Here is a 27585-nt window from a genome sequence, read left to right as displayed (position 1 = left end):
ATGTGACCCAAGTGGTATTTCCAGGGCCCCCCAGCAGGCTGGTAGCAAAGAGGGGATTTGTAGTATGCCTTCCATTGGGTATCCAGTAGGGCTTGTTTGTTCTCCAGGACACCAATAAGGTAAGGTCAAAGCTGGGGTCTGAAAATCACATTGCCCAGAAAGTGAATCTAAATATGCAGAAGGAAATTAGCTTCTCTTAACTCTGGATTTGTTCACAGAGGCACAAAATTCTCTAACGAGTTTTAAGACTGTGTTTTAAATCTAGACGGTGAAATCATTTTAAGTCTTTGGGATTTTACTTAATTTTGCTTTTGCATATTTGACAACTTTCACTTCCCTGTTATGACTTCTTTATGCATCTTTTTTTTGTTCTCTTGTTTGTTATATTCTTTTTCTCACATTTAGAAGGTAAGCTTTCTCTTGCCCTCTAGTCTCTTTTTCGCTTCAAAAGAGAAAAAAAGCATGTCTGTGAGGTTTTCTTGTGCTGTGTGCTGTGCCTTTTTCCGTGTGCCGGTGTGTAACACTGTGCTCGAATATTCGTCAGAATGTCATTTCATACGGGACTTGGGGCTGTGCTAGGCGGACTGACTCTGGCTCATACTGAGCGATTTCTTTGGGGAAAGCAGAAGAAAAAACATTACTATGGGATATCAGGCTTTCTATATTTGGTGGGTGCTTTCATCTTTTTGAACAGGCTCCTGAGAACCGTTTTGGCCTGGTCATTCCCACTGACTTCATTTGAGGGGCAAGTTTCTCTCAGTAGCTGGGTGACCTCCAGGTGACCTGTGTGGACCCTGCTCTTGGGAAATGAAACTCTCAGCCGATGTCATCTCTCTATTTGCATTTCCTCCCAGTCTCCTTTGCAGGCTCTGGAATTTTGCTTTTGGAGATGTGTCATTGAGGTTTTCAACCCAAAAATGAATAGGCTCAGGAGTTTAGATGGGGCACCTGTCTTTCACAATGATCCTAGCCTTCAGACTCAAAAGGGAAAAAGTTAAGTGTATCTAAAGTTTCTCCTAACTTCAGTCCGTGGTTCACTGCATGTTCTGCTCAGCTGTGAATCAGCCATGGTTCTCCATGACCTCACCTTCCTCTAACCTAATCTCTTTCCTTATTCTCTCTCCTTTGCTTCTAGCAGATGAGAAATAGCAAAAAAGAGGAGCAGACCTTACAACCTCAGTGTTTTTCTGTGTTTGGAGGGGAATAGTTATCCATCATTTAGTAAATAGGGGCTGCTGAGCTTTATTTTGTGCCAGTGCCATTGGGAGATGCTTCTTTAAAAAAAAAAAATGTGGTCAGTTGAGTTTTTCAGAACAAGGATGAGGCACCGGGGGAGATAATACAAGGGAAATGGACCTGGTCCCCACTGTGTACATTCTTGTAGCTGTCTCAGTTTTATGCTCATCTGGAAGGAACCAGACTGTAACGGGTGCTGCAAAACTTAACTCTCAGAATGAAAGAAAGTAAATAAAATTAGTTCAGCCAAAAGAAGCTAAGTACATAATGACATCAGAATGAACAAGAAATGTTTATTTTTAAATCTCATTTTGCTTTTGTTATACATTTACCTGGTTCAAAAATCAAAATGCTATAAAAAGATATACATGACAAAGCTTACTTCCAACCCCATCCCCATCCACTCTACTTCTCCCTACCCCTTAAGAGTGATTGTGTTCATTAGTTGCAAGAATAATTAGAAAAAAATTTTTTACCTTGACCATGGAAACTGGTAGCTAGAATTTTGGTTATTTTTCAGGTTAGTAGCATTGTGCATCTTTCACTGCTCGACCATAAGTGGTGAATTAATCAGACCTCGTGTCTGTCTGTGGCCACTGGGTCCCCATTCTATTTTAATACGTGGTATCTTTTACCTCCTCTCGACCCTACCAATTAAGAATTAACTTTGTCTTACCATACTTGTTTCATGCTTCCCCATTGGTGCAGTTTTCTCCTGGAAAGTGATGGTTCCTCTAGAAAAGTGGGGGAAGAAAGTAAGTGGAAAAAATTTTTGGTAAAAGTGCGTCTTGCCAAATAAGTTAAGTTTTAAAAGAGGCAATGCAGTAACTGATTATTTTACCTTTTATACCTACATTCAAATTGCAGATTTACACATTTGAAAGTACTTAAACACCTCATTTTGTTTTGAAAATAACAATTTTCCCCTCCTGAAATCAGCAGTCATTGTATAGTGATCATTAAAAATTAATTTAGTGTACATTATGAAACAAACGAATTTGTGAATTAAACACAATTCTAATTCTGCCCTTTGTAAATTTAGCAATCAATACTTAATCTCTCTCTTATTTTTTTGGTATTTTATTACTTGTTTCTTGATGCATGCTGAGAATTAAGAGGAAGTGAGAAAAATTTTAAGCTAAGAATTTTTTGAACCCTATGTAGGCGCTTCTGCAAACCTCACTTTGAGTCATTACTGCTGTTCTTCAGAATTAGTTCTTGTGGTGGATTCCTGCCACTGTGGGCCTAGGCTGGTGGTGGATATAGTGACTGACTCAGATGTCTTGCGCAGAAGATTTCCGTACTCTACCAAAGAGGGAAATATTGGTTAGAGCATGTGAGCCTATAATGCTTGCTCTTAACTACAGACGACTGAGGTTTAAGGGTTGATTCTTATTTCATTTTTGAAAAAATAAGGTTGTATGTGAATTTTTTTTATTATTAGAATGTCTACTATGAATATGAAACACGATTTAAGATTGAATCAATTAATTACACTGATTCTGCTTTAGGTGTTTTATTGTTATTACTGAAATATAGTTGACATACCATGTTCTATTAGTTTCAGGTGTACACATAGTGATTTGACAATATGTGATCTTCTTAATGAGTCTTATTTTATTTTAGCAGCTAATGCAATAAAAGACTTATCTCTTGGAGTTTCAAATAAATAGTTTATTCAGGAGTTTATGATATTTTGGCCCCTCCCCTCAAATTGGAGAACGGCCCAAAATGTTAAAACAATTGACATTTCTCTTCTGATTAAAGTGATCTTTTAGTTGGTACATCTGATTGTATGCACATAGGTGGCCTTGAATTTTAGAACGGTGAAGGTATTCTTAAAGATGAGCAACTGAAGTCTGGGAGGGGAGGTGTCAGTGGGAAAAGGGAGGGTACGTTGGACAGCGAACAAAATGGAGTCCTTAGTCCCATACTGAAAATTTTCTAGAACCTGGCATTGTAGGACCTCACTTTTTCTACCGAAGTTCCTTTTGATTATCTCTAGGAGGAACTCCGTGGTTCTCAGTACGATTCAGTGTTCTTTAGATCTAACTATATTGCATTTTAGGAGTGTTTTGGTTCCTGGGAGAGCGTGTAAAAAGGAGTTCTTTTAAGGTTGTCCTTCCACCTTTTGGTGTGTTTGTGGGACAGTGCCAAGCCAGTGTGGTTTTTTTATTTAAAACCTGAACTCCTAAGAGTTTTACTCCTAGGGACTTTGGGGGAAGTGCCCAGGTCCCTGCCAGGTGTCCCCAAAGGTGCATGCCTAGATATGGTCTTTTTTACACTTAAAAAAGAAGAAGAAGAAGAAGAAGAAGAACAATAACAAAAACCTAGAATAGAGATTGGTGGAGACTTTTCTCTTTCCCAAATTTGAGATTTTATGGAGAAAATACTCAAATGAAGATTTATTTCTCTTCTGTTTCATACCCAGATTGTACTCTGGGTCCTTAGGTGTGACATGGTTTAACTGAAAGCTTTGTGGTACATTGTATGGTTGACCACAGGGTTATGGTTATTTTTACTTTTTATAAATGTACCTCAAAATTGACTTCTAGTCCTGGTTGTTCAGTGAATTGGTTCACAGCATATCCAGTATTAATGTACTTCTTACGCTGCTTATGACAGTTCTGTCAATTCCATAATAAAACAGCCCTTCTAAAGAAGTATATACAAGATTCTTAGAAGACCAAAATATTTGTTGCCATGGACATTTTTTATTTTCATAGATATGACATTAAAGCGTAATATGGTTAAATGATTATTAAAAACTTGCTCTGTTCCAGAAAAAATCGATGGTGGTCCTTTCAATTACTGTTTTAAATTATCAAAATTGTCTAAAATTCATGCTATTAAAAACTTTGGTAACTAACTGAAATGCCCAGTTTAAAAAGCGCAGCTTCATTTCAAATTTGCCATGGGTCATTTTTAGGGGAAAGGGGGCACCTCTTAATTTTAACTTACTGACGTCACATCACCTCCCACTCAGGAGTAAATTACTCACTTCCTAAGAATTAGATTCTTCCCTTGAGGGGTGGTGGCCATTCATGCTTTATTAGGGAGAAAAAAAAGCAATGATTTTTGAGGATACTAAATAGAGCAAAGCTACTTTTTCCATCATGTTTCAAATAATTTTTTGGCAATAAAGAAAAAAATAAGTCATTTTGGGTAGTGAGGATTAGGATTTTGATTTCTAGAGCTTATTTTCTGGTCAGTATTAACCAAAGCCAAAATCAACAAGGCAAAGTCTTGCTATTACAGGAGGTTAGAAGAATATCTTCAGTAACTCTTTTTGGTAAAAGAAAAAATTCATGAGTTTGATGAAAAATAAGTTTGATGTCAGCAAACCTGAGATCAATTGGGTTTGTAGGACTGGGCCCTTGTTTCTTAATTTATAAAATGAAATTATATTTAAATTTGAGGTTCAATGAAGTAATGAGGGAACAATACCTAAAACAGAACCTAATATGCAAGAAATCTTCAGTTAGTTTCCAAACTAGTAGCCTTGTCTCTTTTTGATTTTTTTTTTTAAGTAGGCTCCACATCCGATATGGGACTTGAACTCATGACCCCGAGGTCAAGAGTTGCATGCTCTACCGACTGAGCCAGCCAGGCGCCCCGAACAGTAGCCTTTAATGCTAGAGTAGACACAGAAAATATTTGATCTTTGTTCCCCTTGAATTCGTATTTTTGAAATGAAATCAATCTCCAGGTTTTTTTTTTACTCTAAAAAATGTGTTAGAGAAATGTTAATAGATTTTAAATTATTTTTACATGGATATAATATCTCTTTAGAGTATGCACATACTTCCCTAGTAAGAGATGGTGAATTTTTTTTTCCTGTACCTAGACAAAGTCCTGTAACTTGTATTAGACCCTAAAGGCTATCTAATTCTCTGAGGTTGGGAGTTGCATGAGCCTCTCTTTAAACAGGTATTGATTTGGGCCTTGCTAATCTGGAATCAAGCTAAAGCTGACTTTTAAAGTCAGGGTTTGCTGTGCAGATTAATGCAGGAGAAGATGGAAGAGGAGTAGATATTTAAGCCATTTGAGAATGAAAGCACTTAAAAAATGCCATTTGTCTACTTGTACTAACTACAAATGGATTTCAAAATAGATACTCCCTGCCTTCTATTGAGAGATAGCCTCCATAATTCCATATAACTTGATAATAAAGAATAATTTTATTTACATTTTTTTCAGTAATTCGTTTCTCTTCAGTTGCCATGACTGAGAATTTGCTATTTAGAGCCTTTGATAGCCGAGGTTAAAAACAGTAGAACAATCTATATCTGTTTAGATTGGGAAGGAGGAAATCCTTAAGCTGAGAGTCCTCATAGTTTCAATAGGTGCGTTGGAAAAGCTGTGGTCAGGCTGCTGACCTTATGCCTCTGAGTGCTGTCTGCCCTTATTTTGTCCTAGTGCTGGGTTTTGTTTGGATTAGAAGTGGGGTTGCTCCTCGTGCCCCCGTGTGGAAGAGTAGTGATACAACACCTTTGAGAACCCTGGTTTTGCAGGACTGAAAAGTGAAAAAAAGTTAGGGATTCAGGGCATTGCCTAGAATTTCAGAGGTTAACTCTGTGCTTTGGTCCATGGAACGCCGTAAGAGCCAGTTCCCTAGAGCAAAACGGAGTTTGGCTGTCTTTTTATTTCTTATTTTATTTTATTTTATTTTATTTTATTTTATTTATTTTAGAGAGAGACAGAAGGAGAGTATTAGTGGGTGGAGGGGCAGAGTGAGAGGGGGAGAGAGAATCCCAAGCAGACTCCGTGCTGAGCATGGAGCCTGACACAGGGCTCGACCCCAGGACCCTGAGATCATGACCTGAGCTAAAATCAAGAGTCAGATGCTTAACTGACTGAGCCACCCACTCATTTGTCTTTTAAGGTGTTTAAATAGAGACTTATGAGATAGCCAGCCTGTCAGTTGTGAGGGTGGACACATGGGTATTTACTATATCGTTCTTTACATTTTTCTATATTTTAAAAACTTCATCAAACACTTGGTGTATTTTTAGTCTGCTTCAGCTTTTCATGCTCTGTCCTGGGTTTAATGCTAGCCATTATGAATCCTGATTGTAAACAAGAAACTGAGACCCACTTTGTTTATCCTGCCTCTTCTCCCGGGTTAGGATGGTAAGGGAACTCAGAATGAGGAGGATGAGGAGGACGGCAGGGAAGGCCAGAATGACACTTTTTTTCTTGCATTACATGGAGCAGTTTATTTGTGGAATTAAAACTAAATTGCTAGATTAAAATTTTCACTTTTTTTCCAACTAGTAATTCCAAGTTTTTCAGATTAATTAAGTATAGCGAAGCATCATCCAGTGTTTGTGTATTTCCGAGCAAGATGTAAAAGAACTGTGATTTGTGGTGCCACGTGCTAATGAGGCTTCCCGGATGCAGGGAAGGCTGTGCCAGGGCTGCCGTAGATGAATGTGGAGTGGAAGGCTGATAATGAGGCATGTGACAACAGGGCTTTTTCCTGCTGCAGACATGAAGCATCTCTTGGCTTGAGTGATTTTTACCAGTTTGCACAGTTTAGCAATAGAGAGACCAGAAAACAAAATAGAATTAACTGAAGATTTGCATGCACGATGCTGCATTTTTGACAGAAATAAGCATTCTGGTGTGATGAGAGTATTTTTAAGGCTGTTGTAGGACTACCTTAGCTACTGTATGTTAAGTGCTGTAACTTTTTCTCTGTCTTACTTTGTATCACGGTATCTCCATTTTTGCAAAGAAAATAATTGTATTTCTCTTCAAAAGGACACTGAAGCCATGAAGAGAGCATTGGCCTCCATAGACTCCAAATTGAACCAGGCCAAAGGTTGGCTTCGTGATCCCAGTGCCTCCCCAGGTAATCCTCTGGTTCTGCTTTTCTGATGGATACAATAAAAAGCTAAAAATCAAGCAAACAAAAGAAATAAAGAAATCTTCCCATAATCTCATAATTCTGAGGTAACTACTACAACAGTTAGGGGCATATTCTGTATTCTGATAGTTTTGACTAATTGAAGCATTACTGGTCCTTAAAAGGATGAAGGACAAAGATAAACACCTCTTATCATGGAGGAATTAGCCAAGCTGAACCGAGCGTTCTTTGCCGGATTATTGGTTCACCTCTCTGAATCAGAAAGGTAATTATTTTGAATAAAAACTCTTCTCGTTCCCATTGGGCAGATTTCCATTTATGTCAACAAAGTACTTAATTAAGCAGATTAAATGATGATGATGCCAATAAGAATTGGAAAGCGAAGTTGACTTATGTAAAGACCCAAATGGGTTATTGAGCTAGTTTTTATGGATTTTCTAATCTAATATTCAGTTTTAGATTAATATTTGAATGAATGTGAAAAGCCTAATGGAGGTTAGAGGTGCTAAGTAGTACTAAATGAGTAGAGTGTGTTTTCATCATCCATATTCTTACCACAAGCTGCTTATCATCTCCAGATGGATATGATTCCAAGGATCTTTTTTAGAAGAATCTGTGGTTGAAACCTCACCGTCCGGTTTAAGGGCACTGCTTGGCTGTTAGCGATCAGATGTATTGTCTTCTATTCACTTGTCGTTTAAAATCATCCATTCCTTCATGAATGAAATGACTTGTAAAGCATCCTTCCTAAATAATTAATGCGTCAACGGTGTAGATATTGAGTATCTCTTTATTTTAGGGGATGCTGGTGAGCAGGCCATCAGACAGATCTTAGATGAAGCTGGAAAAGTTGGTGAACTCTGTGCAGGCAAAGAACGCAGGGAGATCCTGGGAACCTGTAAAATGCTGGGGCAGATGACTGATCAGGTGGCTGAACTCCGAGCCAGGTAAAGTTCCTTTGCACTTACCCAAGTTAAGTAACGGATCGGATGGAACTCCTGATAGAGTGATTAAGAGAGCAAGTCTCTGCCAATTTTACTGTGTTCTTTTTGACTAAAGGATAACACAGATTATTATATTCTATTCTTTTGAGATTGAAGTGAACTTTTCCTTTGATACACTCTTAAAATAGGCAGATGTTTTATAGGAAAGTTGAAATTGAAATAGAAATCTGATATCTTAGTTTCTAGCCATAGGCTTATGATGAATAAGGGGTGGTGGTGAAGTCTGGCATGGGTAGGCGTATCTTCTATGAAGAATGGGTAAAAAGAAACATAAAGAGTGAAAACACTGGAATTATTTCACATTGTTTAAAAAACTGGTTAAGTAGGTTATCATGTAAGTTGGTTATTTCTAGGCTTTTTTTGAGTTTGTATTTCATCATTATTCATTTGGTTTCATAATTCTTTTACCTACTTCAGGACTTGACTTTTAAAACTATCCCCCCTGTAAACTAAATATATATAGTCTGCTATTAGGAAAACTCAGTATAATATAGGCTTCTTTGGAACTCGTCCACAGAGTCAAGGAAGTTCTAAAAGATCCTTATTTTTATGCAATTTTATAATATGGGCATTAGGGAAGAATTGAAATGTGCTGAGATACCAGTGTAGATGAAGTTTAATTTGGCTTCAAGAATGTCATGAAACATCTTGAGATAATTGGAATATACAGGGTCTCCATACAAACAGGCCTCAGAAACACCCCTTGACATGTTGTACACTGTTAGACCTGGTTTCAAATGTATTAACAGAGTAGACTTAAGAATACAGTTCTTAGGGCACCTGGTTGACTCAGTTGGTGGAGTGTGCTACTCTTGATCTTGGGGTTGTGAGTTTGAGCTTCACGTTGGATGTAGAGGTTACTTAAAAAATATATATGTGGTTCTTTTTTTTTTTAAGTTTATTTATTTTTTAATGATCGCTACACCCAGCGTGGGGCTCAAACCCACGATCCCAAAATCAAGAGTTGCACACCTCACTGACTGAACCAGCCAGGTGCTCCAAGAATATAGTTCTTAAAGGAGTGGTTCTCAACCTTTTTTGGGTCAAGATAATTTTTTTAATCTGATGAAAACCATGAATCTGTATGTAAAAAGATGCACATAAACGTGCCCATATAATATTATGTATAATTTCCAGAGGTTCGTGGATTCACTGTGGCCCTGGAAGCTCCATGGGTTTCGGGTCAAGAGTCTCTACCTTGTAGGGAGAAGGAACTGCATAAATAAATGTGATTGCATTGAGCTCAGTGAGCCTTTTTCTCCTGCTGTGAAACAGTCTCCCCTGTCATGAGCATGACAAGAACTTTACAGAAAGGACAAAAAGAAGTTCTGTTCCCGTTCGGAGAAATGCCAATGCAGCTTGACAAGACTCTTGGCTCTTCTAATTTCTCACTGCTGGCTCTTTTGTCTGCAGCCTTTTCACAGTGTGGTAGACAGTTCTCACTTGGAATTCTCGAATACACAGTTGTATGTGTTTAGAGAAAGATGAATTTGAGCAAGAGAACAAGGTGGTTGCTGTATGGGATCGACCGTAAGTCTGTAAAGAGAAAAGGCTGGAACAGTGATGAGGAGCTATGGGCCTGCTTCACACTGCAGCCTGAAGTGTCCTTTCCTGATGAAAGATTGGAAAGCTATCTCCCTGTTAGCCTTTCTTAAATATGCCTGGCTATTTAACATTTCAGTGGCTGAGACTCAGCAACAGTTTCCTCATTGATAAGCTTCTTATCAGTCACCTACAGTTTCTAGGTTGTAAGGATCGATTTTTCCTCCCATGGGACTCAGTAAGCGTTTATTTTGAGTGAAAAATTATGTGGCCCGTAAATATTTTTACATTTTCACAGTTGGACTTTTATACTAAAAAGGTGTCTCATCATGAGTTACTAGCGTTGAAGGAAAAAGCATATTAAATCGTAAAAGGTCCCAAAAGTCTTCCGCTCCTCTGCACATAAAAGGGAAGCCTCAAGTACAAATGAAAGGTATCTATACCTTTTATATACCTGGCAATAAATATTATTGAGTTCATTATTTCAGATACTGGTATAGATGAAAAATAAAGATGAATTTTAAGAGGAGAGATAAATGAATGACAGATCCATGCTACTATTAAGAGAAGCAATGATGGTTTGGAGTTCATCCTACAGTCAGAAGCTCAGGTTAGGAAGATAAGCCCTGCCATTCTACAAGCTGACAAAGTTACCACCCCATCATGGAGAGTTTACCAGGCTGAGTGAATTAAGAAAAATCTGATCTTGTGAAAAGGTGGCAAATCTTACTTTGTTATGACTTGGAAAGTCTCTTCCAAAGCGAAAATGAGTGTCTAATAATGTATGTCATTTTAGGAGCCTACCACTTCTGAGAGAGGCAAACAGTAAAATTAGGTCTTCAGGAATTTGATGGGGAAAAAAAAACCAAACAGTTTCTTATCAACAGTGCTTTTTTCCCCTCTGTACCAACTGGTTTTGATATTTATAGATTGCATAGGAGTGGAAGGTAGACATTTAAGATTCTTATTAGGTTTATAATAATAATGACAATTCAATAACAGTAGTAGTTATATATTTGTATTGCTTTATTGCCATAGTGTTTTCAGTTTATCCTTTTGCTTGAAACCACTCTGTTGGGTAAGCAAGCAAAGTACTGTTTCCTACCCACCTCTCATTTTATAAGTTAGAAAGCTGAAGTCCATCATAAACAAGGTTCACAGGCCCCAGGAGTGAGGATTTGAACACAGATCTGCTTGGTCCCAGTGTGGTGTGCTTTCACTAACACTGTGCATGCTACCCCCTGAAACATTTTCAGTGTATACTTGCCCATAAATAAGACAATCTAATGGGATTTTTTTTTTTCTAAAGCACACATTACTATGGTAACAAACCCTCCATAGCAAGAAGATCACAAGCACATTTTCTCCCTGAAGTTCAGACTTGATTATGTAATCACCATCAAGAGAAGAATCATTATTATCAAAATTTGTAGGCTGGTCTTTAAAGTGGTTATGCCGTTCCGGGAAGCTAATGCATATTTTTAAAAGCAAAGGGGGAAAGTAGATGGTTTAGGTGTTTTGCTTTATTTCTGTGTTTTCTCGTGCTGTCCCAGATTTACGGGAGGAAAGGAAAAAGACAAGCAGGTTAATAAAAATGACATATTTGTGTGTCTCATGATATCTTGTCAGTAAGTATCTGAGAGAGTACAGTGACAACATCTGTTTTGAGCAGAGGACAAGGGGCCTCACCGGTGGCCATGCAGAAAGCCCAGCAGGTGTCGCAGGGTCTGGATGTACTCACAGCCAAAGTGGAAAATGCAGCCCGCAAGCTGGAAGCTATGACCAACTCCAAGCAGAGCATTGCCAAGAAGATTGATGCTGCTCAGGTAGTGACAATAACTTTCGGGAGGGGCGGGAAGTGGAAGACAAGTGCTCCAGAGCTCTCCTGCATCCCTGTCTGTCTCTCTGACTGTGGGTGGACAACGGGCGTTTCTAAGTGATGACCGATTCCCAGCAATTACCGTGTTAACACCTCTCCTCCCACCACAGGTTTAGACTCATGTTTATCTATATTTTGAAATAGGGATCTTTATTTTGAATTAAGTTAAAAGGAAGTACTCTGAGTACCAAGAGAATACTACTAGTTCTGGTTATAGATCACAGTATATAAAAACTGTTCTTCATCTTGGAACTCCCCACTGGGTTTGGTCATAGCGATGTTAAAGGGTTAAAGTTTTCTGATGCTACTCTCCTGTAAAATGATTTTCAAGCATGTCACAGAGAAACACAAATATTTGAGAGTTTGAATTAATAAGGTGTGATTAAGTCAAAGATAAGATAAAGCTTGTGAAAATATTTGTTCTAATGGGGATGAAAAAAAATAACTTATGAGAAGACGAAGGATGGATTTGACTTTACCTGAGATAAGAACCTGTATAAAACAATAAGAATCAAGGGCGCCTGGGTGGCTCAGTCGTTAAGCCTCTGCCTTCGGCTCAGGGCGTGATCCCGGCGTTCTGGGATCGAGCCCCGCATCAGGCTTCTCTGTTGGGAGCCTGCTTCTTCCTCTCCCACTCCCCCTGCTTGTGTTCCCTCTCTCGCTGGCTGTCTCTCTCTATCTCTGTCAAATAAATAAATAAAATCTTTAAAAAAAAAGATAAGCAAATTGTTTAAAAAACAAACAAACAGGGGCGCCTGGGTGGCACAGCGGTTAGGCGTCTGCCTTCGGCTCAGGGCGTGATCCTGGTGTTATGGGATCGAGCCCCACATCAGGCTCTTCCGCTATGAGCCTGCTTCTTCCTCTCCCACTCCCCCTGCTTGTGTTCCCTCTCTCGCTGGCTGTCTCTATCTCTGTCAAATAAATAAAATCTTTAAAAAAAAACAAACAAACAAGCAATAAGAATCAGCATTATAAAAAATCACTGGTGTTTCTTGTGATTACTTTTGAAATCTTTCTGATGGCCTTGTTAAGTTTAAAGAAATGTGGTCTATGAGGAGATCTCAGTGTGCTTCTTTTCTGTACCTGTGTGTGTAGAATTGGCTTGCAGATCCAAATGGTGGACCCGAAGGAGAAGAACAGATTCGAGGGGCTTTGGCTGAAGCTCGGAAAATAGCCGAATTATGTGATGATCCTAAAGAGAGAGATGACATTCTACGTTCTCTTGGGGAAATATCTGCTCTGACTTCTAAATTAGCAGATCTGCGGAGACAGTATGTATTTAATTTCTGATATTGCCCTTTAATCTCTCTTTTCTTCCTCAGGCACATAAATGGTTGAATGCTGTAGGTTAAATGCCTGTAAGATGCTCTGCCCCTATATTCTTGTTGATTCTGTGTGACATGGCTCGGTCAGATGCTACTTCTATTTTATTATTGACGTAACTGAGGTTTAATGATTCATTGCTGATTACATGGTTTGAAATGAATAAATTTAGGATGCTAAGAACTCCTTTTTTGAGCTCTTGAGAACTTTTTACGTTCTAAGCTGGGACTTTTCCTGCTATCTCATGTTCGCGGCATAACCGTTTCCCAGACATATGAGGAAAAAAATTTTTGTGGCTATCTAAGAAAAGATTCTGTGGAGGGGGTAGGGGGTAGGCATAAGAAGACGCTTTCTTCTTTCCCTAGCAATGTTATTTCTTATGTAACAATTATAAAAGATCCTTAAATACAATGTCCTCACCACAGCTGCTGCTTTTAAAGACTTTCGTGGCATCCACTTCGATTATATAGAAAAGAAGTGTTGCTTTGTTCTTTTGATCAATATTTTTCTCTCTTAAACAAACTGCAGTACATGCTAAAAGAACATTAAAAAAAGAGTACAATGTCAGAAGTAAAACTTGCTTCTTCCCCACCTCAATCCTCCAGCCACTTCTCCATGGATAACCATAGTCAAGTGTTTTGTGAGATTTGGCTTTTCATGTAACTTGTACATTTCATTTCCTGTTCTTTCATGGGGGAGTACCAGCCTTTTTTCAGTGACTGGTACCTTGGAGTTCTTTCAAGTCTTGTATTGACCAAGAGGACAATGTTGGTTAAGAAGGCACATTCCTGCCTGCCTAGGACCGTGAAATAGGAGATGGGTGGGAACAGAGTAGATACACTTTAGGCAGGAGGTTGTGATGGAGGCCACTTAAATAACAGCTCAAGTTTGATTATATACTGAGCTCGATCATTTAGGGATCACTGTTTTAAGATTTTTTTTTTAAATTTATTTATTCGATAGAGATAGAGACAGCCAGCGAGAGAGGGAACACAAGCAGGGGGAGTGGGAGAGGAAGAAGCAGGCTTATAGCGGAGGAGCCTGATGCGGGGCTCGATCCCATAACGCTGGGATCATGCCCTGAGCCGAAGGCAGACGCCCAACCGCTGTGCCACCCAGGCGCCCCTAGGGATCACTGTTTTATACCCCAAATCTTGAATTGTTTAGGTGGAGAAAATAAATAATTTGACAATTGTAAAATATAATGTCTATGCAGTTAGGTCTGTGTTCATTACTATTAACCCATGTATATAATCTGTTTACATTCTTATTAGTTTAAAAATACGCAAAGGAGAAAACTGTTTTAAAGACCCTAACACAATTCCATGTATGTACCAGGTACTCATTAATGTTTCTTAATAATGAAGAGAGAATTGATGGTAGTGGTGTTAACGGCAAGCCTCCCTGTGTGGTCACATGCCATCATTACGTATTACTATAACATAGTAATAGACATATACATAGCTTCCTGGCAGTAGGAGCGGCCATGATCAGAACCATGGTAAATACCTTTTTTGTCCAGCTTTATAATGGAGAAGGTATAGAAATTTAAAGTCACAAAGCAGTTCTTTAGAGAGTATCTAAATTAGTCATTCTGTTGGGTAGACTAGTATTTTCATTTTTATTGGTGAGACAGATAAGATTAGCTTGAAGTTCTTTCTAAGTGGACGTGAGATATAAAATGTGTCAGACTCTATATGTTCATAATGGTTAGAATCTGAAGTCTTTGGAGTAGGATTTTGGGGGCAGTAATCTCTCTTAGTATGGTTTTCTTTTTATTTCTGTGTTGATGTTCTTGTTGAAGTTCTTTGGTTGCAAGGAACTAACTCAAGTAAAAAGTGGAAGTTTATTAGAAATATGTAGAGGCATCTAATGGAACTGAATCATTTGAAGTATGGCCAGGGCTGGTGGCAGCTGCAAGTTCCTCCCTCCACCTCTTAGTAGCTGTATGGTACGCTGTCTGCTTCACTCTGTGTATTGACTTTGTTTATTTGGGTTCTTCATCTAGCTTTGACCTACCATGTCCCAGGCTTAGTAGGACTTTTAGTTCCACATCCACCACTAGTTGACTATGCAGTGTTTTTGAAGTATGGACCAAGGACAGCTTACCCTAGAATCACCTGGGAAGGTAGTAAAAAAAATGTGTACCCTGAACCCCACACCAGCATACTTAATCAGAATCTCTTGATGGTGGATTTAACAATCTGCATTTAAAACTAAGATCCCAGGTGACTTTTATACACACTGGAAGTAGGTGCCTTGCTTGACTGTGGCCATGTTGTCTTTGAGTTAGATAACCAGTTCAATCAGTTATGGCAAGGACTGGGGAATTACTTGACAGCAATGTAAGTATCTAAGAGTGAGGACTCGGAGGTCAGACAGAATGCCTGGGTTTGAATCCTGAGTCCACCAAAAGAAGTGACAGGACCTTGGGTAAATTGTCCAACCTTTAAGAACCTCAGTTTTGCTTTTTGAATAATGGGAATAATACTCGTACCTACCTCATAGGGTTGTTGTGAGGATTAAATAATATAAGAGTGTTTGCAATGGTACCTGTCAGAGTTGGGACTCAAAAAACTGTACTCCTGGGCGTTGGGTGGCTCAATGGGTTAAGTGTCTGCCTTCAGCTCAGGCCGTGATCTCAGGGTCCTGGGATCAAGCCCTGTGCCAGGCTTCCTGCTGAAGGGAGCCTCCCCCCCACCCCCGCCCCTCGCTTGTGCGCTCGCTCTCTCTCAAAAAAAATAAAAAGATTGTACTACTACTAGTTCTACAATAACTAGTTCTGTAACTACTTCAACTACTGTTATACAACACACATGGCTACCTGGGCCCACCTAGTTCTTGAGAGAACTAGCATTTTCCACGATGGCTGACTACGTGATGTTTGATTGAGCTCAGCTAACCAAGTGGTTGAGCTTGATTGAGGTAGACTGACTCAAACTCATAATGTTTTTTTTTTTTTAAAGATTTTATTTATTTGACAGAGAGAGAGACAGCCAGCGAGAGAGGGACCACAAGCAGGGGGAGTGGGAGAGGAAGAGGCAGGCTCCCAGCTGAGGAGCCTGATGTGGGGCTCGATCCCAGAATGCCGGGATCACGCCCTGAGCCAAAGGCAGACGCTTAACGACTGAGCCACCCAGGCGCCCCCATATTTAATGTTTTAACTGGAATAATACAATCTGAATTTAAATTATTAATTTCTTATTTTAGTGCCAAATAAACCAATCTCCTTCCAAACTAAGCTAATAATAATCATTAGCAATTTGTCATCTCATTAGCATTTGTATAGCAATTAAAACCATCTCAATGTAAATAGTGTCTGTGACAGGATGGCTTTTCTTTTTCTTCAGGGGCAAAGGAGATTCCCCAGAGGCCCGAGCATTGGCCAAACAGGTGGCCACAGCCCTGCAGAACTTGCAGACCAAAACGAATAGAGCTGTGGCCAACAGCAGGCCCGCCAAGGCAGCTGTCCACCTGGAGGGCAAGATTGAGCAGGCACAGCGGTGGATTGATAATCCCACAGTGGATGACCGGGGCGTTGGTAAGGCCATAAGTGCATTTAATCTTCATTAAACTGGTCTCAGTGAAAATAAGCAAGTTGTTGATAGAGATCTCGTTCATCTGTAATTAGGTGCAGAAGGGGTTCTTCATCTACTGGTGAGTAAGTCATTCTACAGTGGGACTCCTTTTCCAAATGTAGCCAACATGATTCTTGTGATTTAATCAGAAAGAATTAGCAAATAAATGATTTTGCTGTCGGCAAATAGAAAGGTCCTCAGGTTGGAATTGAAACTTTGAACTAATTATTTCCAGTCTATGTATACTGCCATTCTATTGTATTTTGATTACAGTCCTTAGAAAATACCCAGTTAAATGTAATTTTTGAAAATAAGAGGCACTTAGCTGCCAAGGTTATTTTCATTTGTAAGGGCTCCTGCGTCACACAGTCACCGGTAGAATTGATAACCTAGGCTTTTGATTTTGGGGAGATTTTAGGGATGAATCTAAAAGAATTTAGGTCATTTTATGATAGCAAGCCAGCTGAAGCTGAAAGATCTATTTACTGTATTGTTGGATAAAAAGATAAATTTTTAAATTGGTGATTCCCAGTGTTGGGAAATCAGACAGATGTATAATTTACTGGGGGAGGAATAAATTGGTATAAATGTTCTGAACAGCAATTTAGTATTACATGTTAAGAGCTTTAAAAAAGTTCATACTCATTGACTTAGCAATTTGACTTCGAGGAGTTTATTATAAGAAATAATTAGGCATTTTCTAAGAAGTTACATACAAGAATGTATATAAACAACATAAAAGTTTAATAATAAGTAAATGATCAATAATTGTAGTTAATATGATAAAATACTACATAGATTTTTAGATCATGATATTTTAAGAATATTCAGTGATGTGGAAAAATGCTCCCATTAAATAAAAAAAGTGAGGAATAAAATTTAATGTAAAGTATGATCTCAGTTTTGTAAAAGAGTGTATTTGTATAGGAATATGCAGTGCATTAAAAAAGACTGGAAGATTTGCAATAACATGGATGGATTTAGAAGGTATAATGCTAAGTGAAATATGTCACTCAGAGAAAGACAAATACCATATGATTTCACTCATATGTAGAATTTAAGAAACAAAACAAACGAACAAAGAAATTGAGACAAACCAAAAAAACCAGACTTAACTATAGAGAACAAATTGATGGTTATTAGAGGGGAGGTGAGTAGGGGGATGGGTGAAATAGGTGAAAGGGATTAAGAGTACACTTAGCAGAGATGAGCACTGAGTAACGTGTAGAATTGTCAAGTCACTATATTGTACTCTTAAAACTGATATAACACTGTATGTGAACTATACTGGAATTAAAATTAAGTGAATAATTACAGTAGAATAATTTTTCAGAAGACAGGAAGGAAATGTTCAACTGTATCAATCTCTGAGGATTATGGGTGGATTATCTATTCTTATTTATACTTTTCTGAGTTTCCTAAATTTTTCTATTGTTAGGGACAAAAACCCCACTAAATGTTATTATTTTTTGAAAAACCCAACAACGCAATAGTTTAGCACAATGGCACTGCAGTTGCCTTCTCTGGGTCTATGGGACTTACAGTGTTTTCCTCTGGATCCAGGTCAGGCTGCCATCCGGGGGCTTGTGGCCGAAGGGCATCGTCTGGCCAATGTCATGATGGGGCCGTATCGCCAAGATCTTCTTGCAAAGTGTGACCGCGTGGACCAGCTGACGGCACAGCTGGCTGACCTTGCTGCCAGAGGGGAAGGCGAGAGTCCTCAGGCGAGAGCGCTTGCCTCTCAGCTCCAAGACTCCTTAAAGGTAGAACTTCGGAGCACGTATCATGACATTTCTCTACTTAACTGCTATTGACAAACTAGGGAGGGAGAGAGATTTTAAAAATACGTAATTTCTTGAGTCTAGGGCAAGTGAAGAGTGGATCGAGGAGAATATAAGGAAGTCTAGAGCTTATTAGGAAAAAAGCTCACCTGTGTTTGACAACAGCTGAAGTTTTTCAAGTTTCAGTCCAGAGGGAACTCTTTTGTGATATCTGCTCCACCATGTGTCACCTGTACTTCTTTATTTGGTCCATATTTTTCTTAAAATGGACTCCCCTTTTAAACTTAAGTGGATCTATTTAAAAGAACACTTTATAATAATCCTGAAATCATGAGCCTGATGAGCTAGTTATATTTTTCCTGATATTCTTTAAAAGAAAACATGTAATTATTAAAATAAGAATATTGGCCTAACACCTAAAATCATCTCAGGTATCATGAGCCACACACCTTGAGAAACAGTGGGAGTGACTGAGACTTCTTTGTATAAATCCAGAAAACTTATTGGGCTAAGTATGATAACCATGAAAAGGAGCCTTTTCATAACTTCTAAGAATCCTCTTTAGACCCATGTTAAGAAATGGATACATGGACTAGTTATCAAAGTTTTTCTAGAAACTTAACTGGAAAAACATGTATCAAAAAAAATTCCCATCCTTAATTTCTTTACTCTTAATGTGAGAAGATGCTTAGAAATTTGGCACTGCATCCACCAAACAATCCTTACCATTTCTGTGGTTATTATCAGGCTCCTCCAGCATTGGGAGTGGTGAGAAACTCTGTTTCATTTCAGTGTCTTCTTTGGGTTCTAACCTGTGAATCTCAGTGTCATTTCTTAGAAGCCACCAAGAAAGGAAGTAAGATTTCTTGTTGGGTGGAGCAGTCTCCAGGGAAATGTGGTTCCTGTCTTACCCTTCCTATTAGAGGCGAATCTCTTAGAGGGCAGGATTCATATCTTACACCTGGTCCAGGCTGGCTCAGTACTTTGTACAGAGTTGACAGTGAATACTTACTGAATGAAAGAGTGAATGAATGGATGAATGTGTCACTGAAGTGAGGACATTGGCCGATGTGCTTTTTGGACATTTTTGGTAATTTTTATTTGTAAACAATGTTTTTAAGGATCTGAAAGCCCGGATGCAGGAGGCGATGACTCAGGAGGTGTCAGATGTTTTCAGTGATACCACAACTCCCATCAAGCTGTTGGCAGTGGCGGCCACTGCACCTCCTGATGCTCCCAGTAGGGAGGAAGTGAGTATCTGAGATCTTTCATTTCGTCTGTTGGCCAGACATGTGTACCCCCCCCAATCTGTTTGTGTATTTGTAAAGGTAAAATGTGATTTCCGTGTACATTGGGGGCAGTGGTTGGGAAATTGTGGATGAAGGGTAGAGGAGGGAAGGCCTTGCTCCCTCTTCCTTAGTCACCAAGTGACTCAGTCAGGAATGTCTGTAGGACGTGTCTTTAGTCGTAAGCTGTAGAAGATCTGCCTCTCAGAGACGAAGACAAATGGGTTTTCTTTTTATTGTGTAACAAGAAACGTGGAGATGGGTAGCCCTTGATAGGTTCGGCAGCTTGAGACCATGAGAGCTGGCATGTCTGCGATTTTCTTGGTCTTTTCATAATGGTGTGAGATAGCTGTTATAACCCCACGCATCGTGTTCAGGGCAGTAAGAAACAGGGATAGGGCACTCCAGTCCCAACTGTCCCTTTTATTAGGACATTTTATTCTCAACACAGAAGTCATTCTCATCAAATGATCTGATGTCATTCTTCTACTTAGCCCCTTCTGATGGCTCCTTCCTGTCCCCGAGTGAAGCCACGGTCCTTACAATGACAATAAGACCAGTGATGTGCTTAGGGCAGCACTCCAGGAAAAAAAGCTAAAACCCCAAAAAGCCCTGATTTGTCATGTTTGTTTATTTCCATGATGTAAATATTCCCATGGTGGCTGTCTGCATGTGGGGTCACTGAACGCAGACTTGGGAAGAGATGGGCACTTTTGGCTCTGAGGGCCTGGCGGGAGTTGTGACTGTGGCTTCAGCACCCCACTGCATCTGGTTCCCTCCTACTTCTCTGACTTCAGGTCCTGCCATCCTCACCCGTCACGCTCCTTGGTCTACACCAATGGCTTGTGTTGTATTCCCTGTCTGCCCTGTGTATATTCACTGTGTTCTAACCTTGCGGCCGTTGTGCTTGTTCTCACTGTTCCTCCCATAGAGAATTGTTTGTGTTGTTCATTCCCTTTCTTCAGCTCCTACTGAAATGTCACTTTTGGGTCACTGCCCAAGATACAACTCCACCCCCAGCCCCAGGGATTTCCTAATCTCCATATCCTACTTTTCTCCTCAGCATTTTTCAACATTTGACATGTTTACCTCACTTCTTGTTTGTCTCTCTTCCTCACATTGGCATGAAAGGCCACGCAGGCAAGGACTTTGTTTTGTCATACTAATTCCCAGTTCTTTTTAAAGATTTTATTTATTTGAGAGTGAGTGAGAGAGAGAGCACGAGAGTGAGCATGAGCGGGGGAGGCGGAGAGCAGAAGGAAAGGGAGAAGCAGGGTCCTCGCTGAGCAGGGAGTCCAGCTTGGGGCTTGATACCAGGAACCTGGGATCATGACCTGAGTTGAAAGCAGATGCTTAACCAACTGAGCCACCCAGGTGCCCCTTTATTCCTAGTTCTTTTTAAAAATTTTTATTTTTTTAATTTAAATTCAATTAACCAACATATAGAACATCATTAGTTCTGATGATTAATTCAGATTAGTTCAGTAATTCATCACAGTTGCATATAACACCCAGTGCTCCTCACATCACGTGCCCTCCTTAATGCTCATCACCCAGTTACCCCGTCCCCCCACCTACCTCCCCTCCAGCAACCCTCAGTTTGTTTCCCATAGTTAAGAGTCTCTCATGGTGGGGCGCCTGGGTAGCGCAGTCGTTGAGCGTCTGCCTTCGGCTCAGGGCGTGATCCCGGCGTTCGGGGATCGAGCCCCACATCAAGCTCCTCCGCTAGGAGCCTGCTTCTTCCTCTCCCACTCCCCCTGCTTGTGTTCCCTCTCTCGCTGGCTGGCTCTCTCTGTCAAATAAATAAATAAAATCTTTAAAAAAAAAAAAGAGTCTCTCATGGTTTGTCTCCCTCTCTGATTTCTTCCTATTCCATTTTCCCTCCCTTCCCCTATAATCCTCTGTGCTATTTCTTATATTCCTCATATGAGTGATACCATATGATAATTGTCTTTCTCTGATTGACTTATTTCGCTCAGCGTAATACCCTCCAGTTCCATTCATGTCTATGTAAATGGTAAGATTTCATCCTTTCTGATGGCTGAGTAATACTGCATTGTGTGTGTCTATCTATCTATCTATCTATCTATCTATCTATCTATCTATCTATCTATCTATCTATCTATACCACATCTTTTTCCATTCATCTGTCGATGGACATCTTGGCTCAGAAACAGACACACAGATCAATGGAACAGAATAGAGAACCCAGAAATGGACCGTCAGCTCTGTGGTCAGCTAATCTTTGACAAAGCAGGAAAGAATATTCCCAGTTCTTAAAACAATGCCTGACACATTGTTGGTGCTGAATAAATGAAAGTGAAGGCTTTCCCAGAAATCCTCCAGGAGACTTTTGCTTATGTTTCATAAGCTGCTCCAGCTGCAGCGGAATCTAGGAAAGCAAGTATTGGCAGGAAAGAAGAAGGGGTTGTTGGGTCAGGCACCTAAGACCAGGTAGAATTGGTGGGTGGAGGTTTGTGTAATTCTTATTTACTGGTGACCCCTATTTTCTTTCTGTAGCCTAGGTCACGACACAGTTCAGTTTATGGTCCCCTTAGACTAGGGTGATTTGCTATTCTTTTCATTCCAGACTGCTCTGAGTTTGAGACTAGTAGAGCAAAGTCTCTGCTGGTTCATTGGTACGTTAGCATATGTTGTCCTCCTGGTCTCTCTCTCGGAAATTTGTGAGTTGCCATTGAGTCTTTCCACACCAATAAATAACTAAGGCAAGCTAATTTGATCTTACAAACGTTTCTTGAATCCTTTACATCTTCCATTCACGTTGCTCCAGCTCTAGTTCTGATCCTTGTCCCCTGCTGTCTAATGACTACACAGCTGTGATGGGTCGTCTTTGAATCTGTCACTAGGCCACCAATAAAATAAGAATACAGATCTGACCCTATTTTACTGCTAAGCCCTTCAGCGGGCCTTCCCTTTCTCATAGGATAAAGCCAGAGTGCTAGAATCTGCTCCTAATACTTTCTCTATACCTGTTTCCCACAAACCCCGGCCTCTCAGTTCATGCCCAGCAGTACTTAATTACGAATAGTTTCCTGCAGACTCTGTCCTCGCCCTTCCATGTCTTTGTTCTTTTTGTCTCTGTCTAATCATCTTTCCCTTCTTCTTTTTTGGCTAGTTCCTATTTATCCTTTATCCTTTTGTCCTTTACTTCCGGGATAGGTTTAAGCGCCTTTCCTTATGTTCCCATGATAACAGTGCTTAGCTTTAGATCCTACATAGTACACTCTATTGTAAGTATCTGCTTATGGGCCTTTTTTACATCTCAAGGATGTGAACTCCTGAGATGCAGAAATTGTGCTTTATTCATTTTTGTATCTTCAGCGCCTCCTCCAGGGTCTAGCACATAGTAGGTGCTCAGTAAATTTTGACTTGAGTGATGAGAAAAGCAGGCTAAGCAGCCAGTTAAACCAAAGGGAGCAGCAGACAGGGCCGGAATTGGGGTGATTAAGTAGGGTAAGCGAAGGCCCTGTAGATCCAGGGTGTGGGAGGCCAGCCAAGATAAGAAACAAGGACTGAGGCTAGGAGAAGGGGACTCGGCGATCAGAGATTTAGACGGAGATTCTGAGCATTAAATAGCAAGAACCCAGGTGACTGAGCTGAAACAGGAGGCCAATGTGGGGAAGAGACTTGAGTGGGTCAACACAGCACCCTGGCAATGCGACTGGAGCCTGCTCTTGGGCCAGGAGACCTTTAGAGCTTTAGACGTGGTCTGCCAGGAGCTCGAGCTGGTCCCCGAGTAGGGCAGGCAGACCCTTAGGAGGCGGCAAAGAGAGGATGGATCCTCCAGGTACTTTCTGACATGCTCTGTGTAGAGTATAAACCTGACCCAGCATGGTTTGGGATGCCTTGCGTTTTCAAGTATTGTTATCCAAACAAGTGACAGAAGGGCTTTTGTCATTTTATCTGAGTTAAATAGTCCCCTTCATTGTACTCCACCTTGCATAATAACCGCGTCAAAGGAAAAGCTAACTTTTTTTTTTTAAATTTGAGAGGTGAATGAACAATTCAGTAGATGGTTTTGTATTCAGGGTATTAAAAATCAGCCTTCCTTGCCCTAGCGTCAGGCCTGAGAGTGAGCACCAGCTATCGTTTTTCCCATGGAGGTCAGGGGAGAGTTTTTACAACATTAATGGTAATGGATATGTGAGGGATGCTGCTTGAGGAGGCTGGAGTTCAGCTTAGGACTGTCGATATTCTTGAGATTTTCATGCATCCAGCCACCTACACTGGAGCCCGGAGTGGGTTTGTCTGTCTTCTTCAAACCACAGGATAAGACTTTCGGGAATAGGGATTTTTGAAGTCTTCACATTCTGTAAACTCCTTGTTGCAGACTACACAGTGCTGCGTGTCCTGTCTGCACTTGGTAAGCATCGTGGAACTGAAATTCAACGGTTTGTGGGTGTGCGCGTGTACGCACGTGATGCTATGGCTGACCTCTGAGGAGACGGAACAAGGCCAAGACCTGGCAATCGCCACATTGTTGTCGTATTAACTAGGGTTTGACGTCATCTCTGAAGTCTTTGCTTGAGCAGTTGCTGCCTCTACTTAGATGTTTTCCTTAGGCTTCCTGACTCATTTTATTGAAATAAGTTTTGCTAATGTGTTTGTTTTTTCCTCAAGGTATTTGACGAGAGGGCAGCTAACTTTGAGCACCATTCGGGAAGGCTTGGTGCCACAGCGGAAAAGGCAGCTGCTGTTGGAACTGCTAATAAATCCACGGTGGAAGGCATTCAGGCCTCAGTGAAGACGGCCCGAGAACTCACACCCCAGGTTGAATTTTGTTCACGCTTCATTGTTTCAGCCCTCACCATATAGTGTTCAGTAAAGGTCAATTACAGAACAGTTTCTCTGCATTTTTGAACAGTTTCTGTACATTGTCATGAAAGAAACACACAGTGTCAACCTCACTTTTATAATGTTTTGGTTTTCTACAATGATTGTAGATTACTTTTGAGAGTAGAAAAAAAACTGGTAAAGCAACCCCTACACACACGTACCCATAATTAGGGAAAGATTTGGATAATTCTGAGAGGTTAGTCTGTTTTGATTGTACAGCTTATGGATTTCCCCACGTCTCTTTGAGGTTGTGTTCGTAGTTGTTTTCTTTTTTCTACTTCATTCTATAACCAAGTTATAGCCAGTATGCTGTGAACAGTATCCTGGAAGAGTGGGAACAAAAGAAAGCAAATGGGACGGGAATTAAAGTTCTAATATGTGATAGGTGTACTTAAAAATACCAGTTCAACATCATTTAGTGTCATGTTTGTACATTTTTTCTAATCAAATTATAGAAAATTCATTTTTTAAATTGATTCATTCAGCCGATACGTATTACGTACCTGTGGTACATCAGGAACCTGCTAGACTGTGCACATCTGTGATACTGGCTTTGGTGGGAACTTGCAGGAAAGGATGGAACCCCCCCCCCCACCTCTTTATTGTTTATCTTTTGCCCACGTGGCATGTTAACAAATTAGATTCACTTGAAAAATCATACATATCCAACTTTTAAAAAAATGCTTCCACAAAATATGAACATGTGTAACTTTCTTTAAAAATTTCCATAAAACATGCAACATAGAACATAGGTATTTCTGTATAAAACAGATTTCTAAAAAAGAGAAACAGAAAACTAAAGATACCAACTACAGCAAGAGTAAGGATTTTGGAGACAGATCTGGACTTGAATCCTCTGTGATCTTGAGTTTCCTCATCTGTAAATTCCTTCCTAATGGATATTTTGGAGGGTTAAGAGGGTATGTGTATAGCCTGTAACTTAACCAAATACTCAGTAAATGTTAGTTGCTTCCCTAACTGCTGTAACTGGTTCTCTGGGAGCTCTTGAGCAAGTCACTTACATTTTCGGAGTCTTGGTTTTTGTGTCTATAAAGTTGGAGAAATTACCCATCCTGTTCATAGGGTTGTTGTGAGGAGTCAGTAGATAATGGATGTGAAAGTACTTCATTAACTGTAGGCAGTACTTTTTTTATAAATATTCATGAATTTCACTTTAAAGGTTTTTTTTAGTATTTTTCTTGGTGGTGCTTTTTAAGATGAAGAGTCTACATTAAGGGTTTAAACATATGTCAGTTTTGTGTATGTTCTGAAGTATCAAGTGAATGCCATTTCCTGTGTCATTCTGTGACCTTCTCAAAATCAGGCAGTGACTGTAAAACCTTTCGTACCGGCCCATTTGGGTGAACTATTTAGGAGACCAAGTCTCCTGTGTTCAGCCTGAAAAGACTTGTCCATTTTTGGCTTTCTAGTGCCATCTGTAGGTGGAGAGGGGAAAGCTTTGCTGGAGGTTTGTATTCCAGTGGAAGGGTGCCCTGGGGTTTCAAGGTTGTTTTCTCATTGACAGGTTGTCTCAGCTGCTCGCATCTTACTTAGGAATCCTGGAAATCAAGCTGCTTATGAACATTTTGAGACCATGAAGAACCAGTGGATCGATAATGTCGAAAAAATGACAGGTGGAGTTGTGTGCGAAGTTCTTACTGTCTGGTCCTTGAGGAATGAGTTCTGAGAAACTCGAGCAGGCCCGGTTATGTTACTCAGCTGTAATTGGATGAAGGGACGGTCATGTGCCCGACTGTGTACTTGGCCCTGATTAAGGCCCTTGAAGCAGCAGCGGCTTCTCATTCAAGCCTTGCCACTTTGTTTGAAGAGAGGCTCTTTGAGTTTCTTTTATTTTAATGCTGCCCTCCCTGTGTGATGCTTATTGTTACAGCTCCTATCTTCTCTTTGAATAGTGCCTTTGCCCAGTCTGAGCCAGAGTTTGGTTTCAGAGGCTGGGAGGCGGTGTTTGTGGATACAGTAAGCGTCCCTGTCATTTTCAGTTGGTTCGTATTTCAAGGAACCACAATAGCTACCATTTAATACAACTTGTCTCAGAGTTTCCTCCAACTTATCAACTACGTAGTTTTTTTTAAAAAAGGAGAAACCAACCGCCAACAAACGTGTGTCTGTGCTAGTGAAGTGGCACCTCTGAATCTTCTTGGCGCTCTGTGGAGGGCGGGATAGCAGAGGAGGGAAGCGATGAGGAACGCGGGCTCTTCGGCCTCCCTGCAGAGCCTGCTGTGACAGGGTCCACAGCAGCCCGAGATGAAAGCGGAGCTGCTGCGGTGTCGGAAGAGAGGTGACAAGCGGGCGGCCAGGGTTATTAGAATCCTCCTCGTGGCTCATCTTGGGCACGACAGGCTGCCAACAAGCAACAGATGGGTGTGGGGTGAGCCGGGAAGGGGGAGAGTGTTACTCACATACTGTGGAGATGTGCTAAAGGCCGGAGACGCCATCCCGCTGTTGTTGCTGCTCTTCCGGCCGGGCTGTGGTGGACATGAGAGGGCCAGTGACCACGGTGGGTATGAATCTTGTGAAGCTCTACGGCCTCCTGGACGACATCTTCACTTTTTTTTTTTGAACTCAGGTAATCACCTGGAAGCTTTTGATTGTTTAGGAAGGGCTTAGAGCTGAAGGAGAGAATTCTGGGTGTTTTACTTTCACCTCAGAACCTTGAGTAGACAAGAGGGTTTTTGAGTCGCTGTTCTTCTAAGATAGAAATGAAATTCCATTTCTGTTCTCCTGACAGGGCTGGTGGACGAAGCTATTGATACCAAATCTCTGTTGGATGCTTCTGAAGAAGCAATTAAAAAAGACCTGGACAAGTGTAAAGTAGCCATGGCCAACATCCAGCCGCAGATGTTGGTCGCCGGGGCAACCAGCATCGCCCGTCGGGCCAACCGTATCCTGCTGGTGGCCAAGAGGGAGGTGGAGAACTCGGAGGATCCCAAGTTCCGTGAGGCTGTGAAAGCCGCCTCTGACGAGTTGAGCAAAACCATCTCCCCAATGGTGATGGATGCAAAGGCTGTGGCTGGAAACATTTCTGACCCTGGTAAGCAGTGCCTGGTGTGGTTCACCTCACTTGGGAGGTTACCTCAGGAAGCCGACAGGGTGCCGAGACAACGTGCCCCTGCCCTGCCATCACCACATTCTGCGTCTGGGAGCAAACAGTGCAGATCCTTAGTTTGAGAATGCTAGATTAATCTTTTTATGTCCACAAAAAATTA

The 27585-nt window shown here is 40.6% G+C and overlaps 1 protein-coding gene across 4 annotated transcripts in view; it reads left to right on the top strand.

Moving 5' to 3' along the window:
• Nucleotides 1-27585, top strand: part of VCL (vinculin) — a 103805-nt gene that overhangs the window by 63369 nt on the left and 12851 nt on the right. For 2 of the 4 annotated variants that reach the window (XM_045783160.2, XM_045783159.2), the window contains exons 7-16: nucleotides 7003-7093; nucleotides 7908-8055; nucleotides 11327-11480; nucleotides 12629-12804; nucleotides 16207-16397; nucleotides 17998-18197; nucleotides 19337-19465; nucleotides 24143-24292; nucleotides 25884-25992; nucleotides 27108-27410. In XM_045783160.2, coding sequence (XP_045639116.1) covers nucleotides 7003-7093; nucleotides 7908-8055; nucleotides 11327-11480; nucleotides 12629-12804; nucleotides 16207-16397; nucleotides 17998-18197; nucleotides 19337-19465; nucleotides 24143-24292; nucleotides 25884-25992; nucleotides 27108-27410 — 1651 coding nt within the window. Of the gene's footprint in view, nucleotides 1-6999; nucleotides 7094-7907; nucleotides 8056-11326; nucleotides 11481-12628; nucleotides 12805-16206; nucleotides 16398-17997; nucleotides 18198-19336; nucleotides 19466-24142; nucleotides 24293-25883; nucleotides 25993-27107; nucleotides 27411-27585 lie in introns of all 4 variants that reach the window. The other 2 variants (XM_087863014.1, XM_045783158.2) reach the window with 1 other exon arrangement.

This window comes from Ursus americanus, chromosome 6, assembly GCF_024610735.1.
Source record: "Ursus americanus isolate L20-20 chromosome 6, mUrsAme1.1.p, whole genome shotgun sequence".
Lineage (NCBI taxonomy): Eukaryota > Metazoa > Chordata > Mammalia > Carnivora > Ursidae > Ursus > Ursus americanus.
The sequence above is the reverse complement of the archived record's forward strand: the minus strand, read 5'-3'. Positions and strand labels throughout refer to the sequence as shown.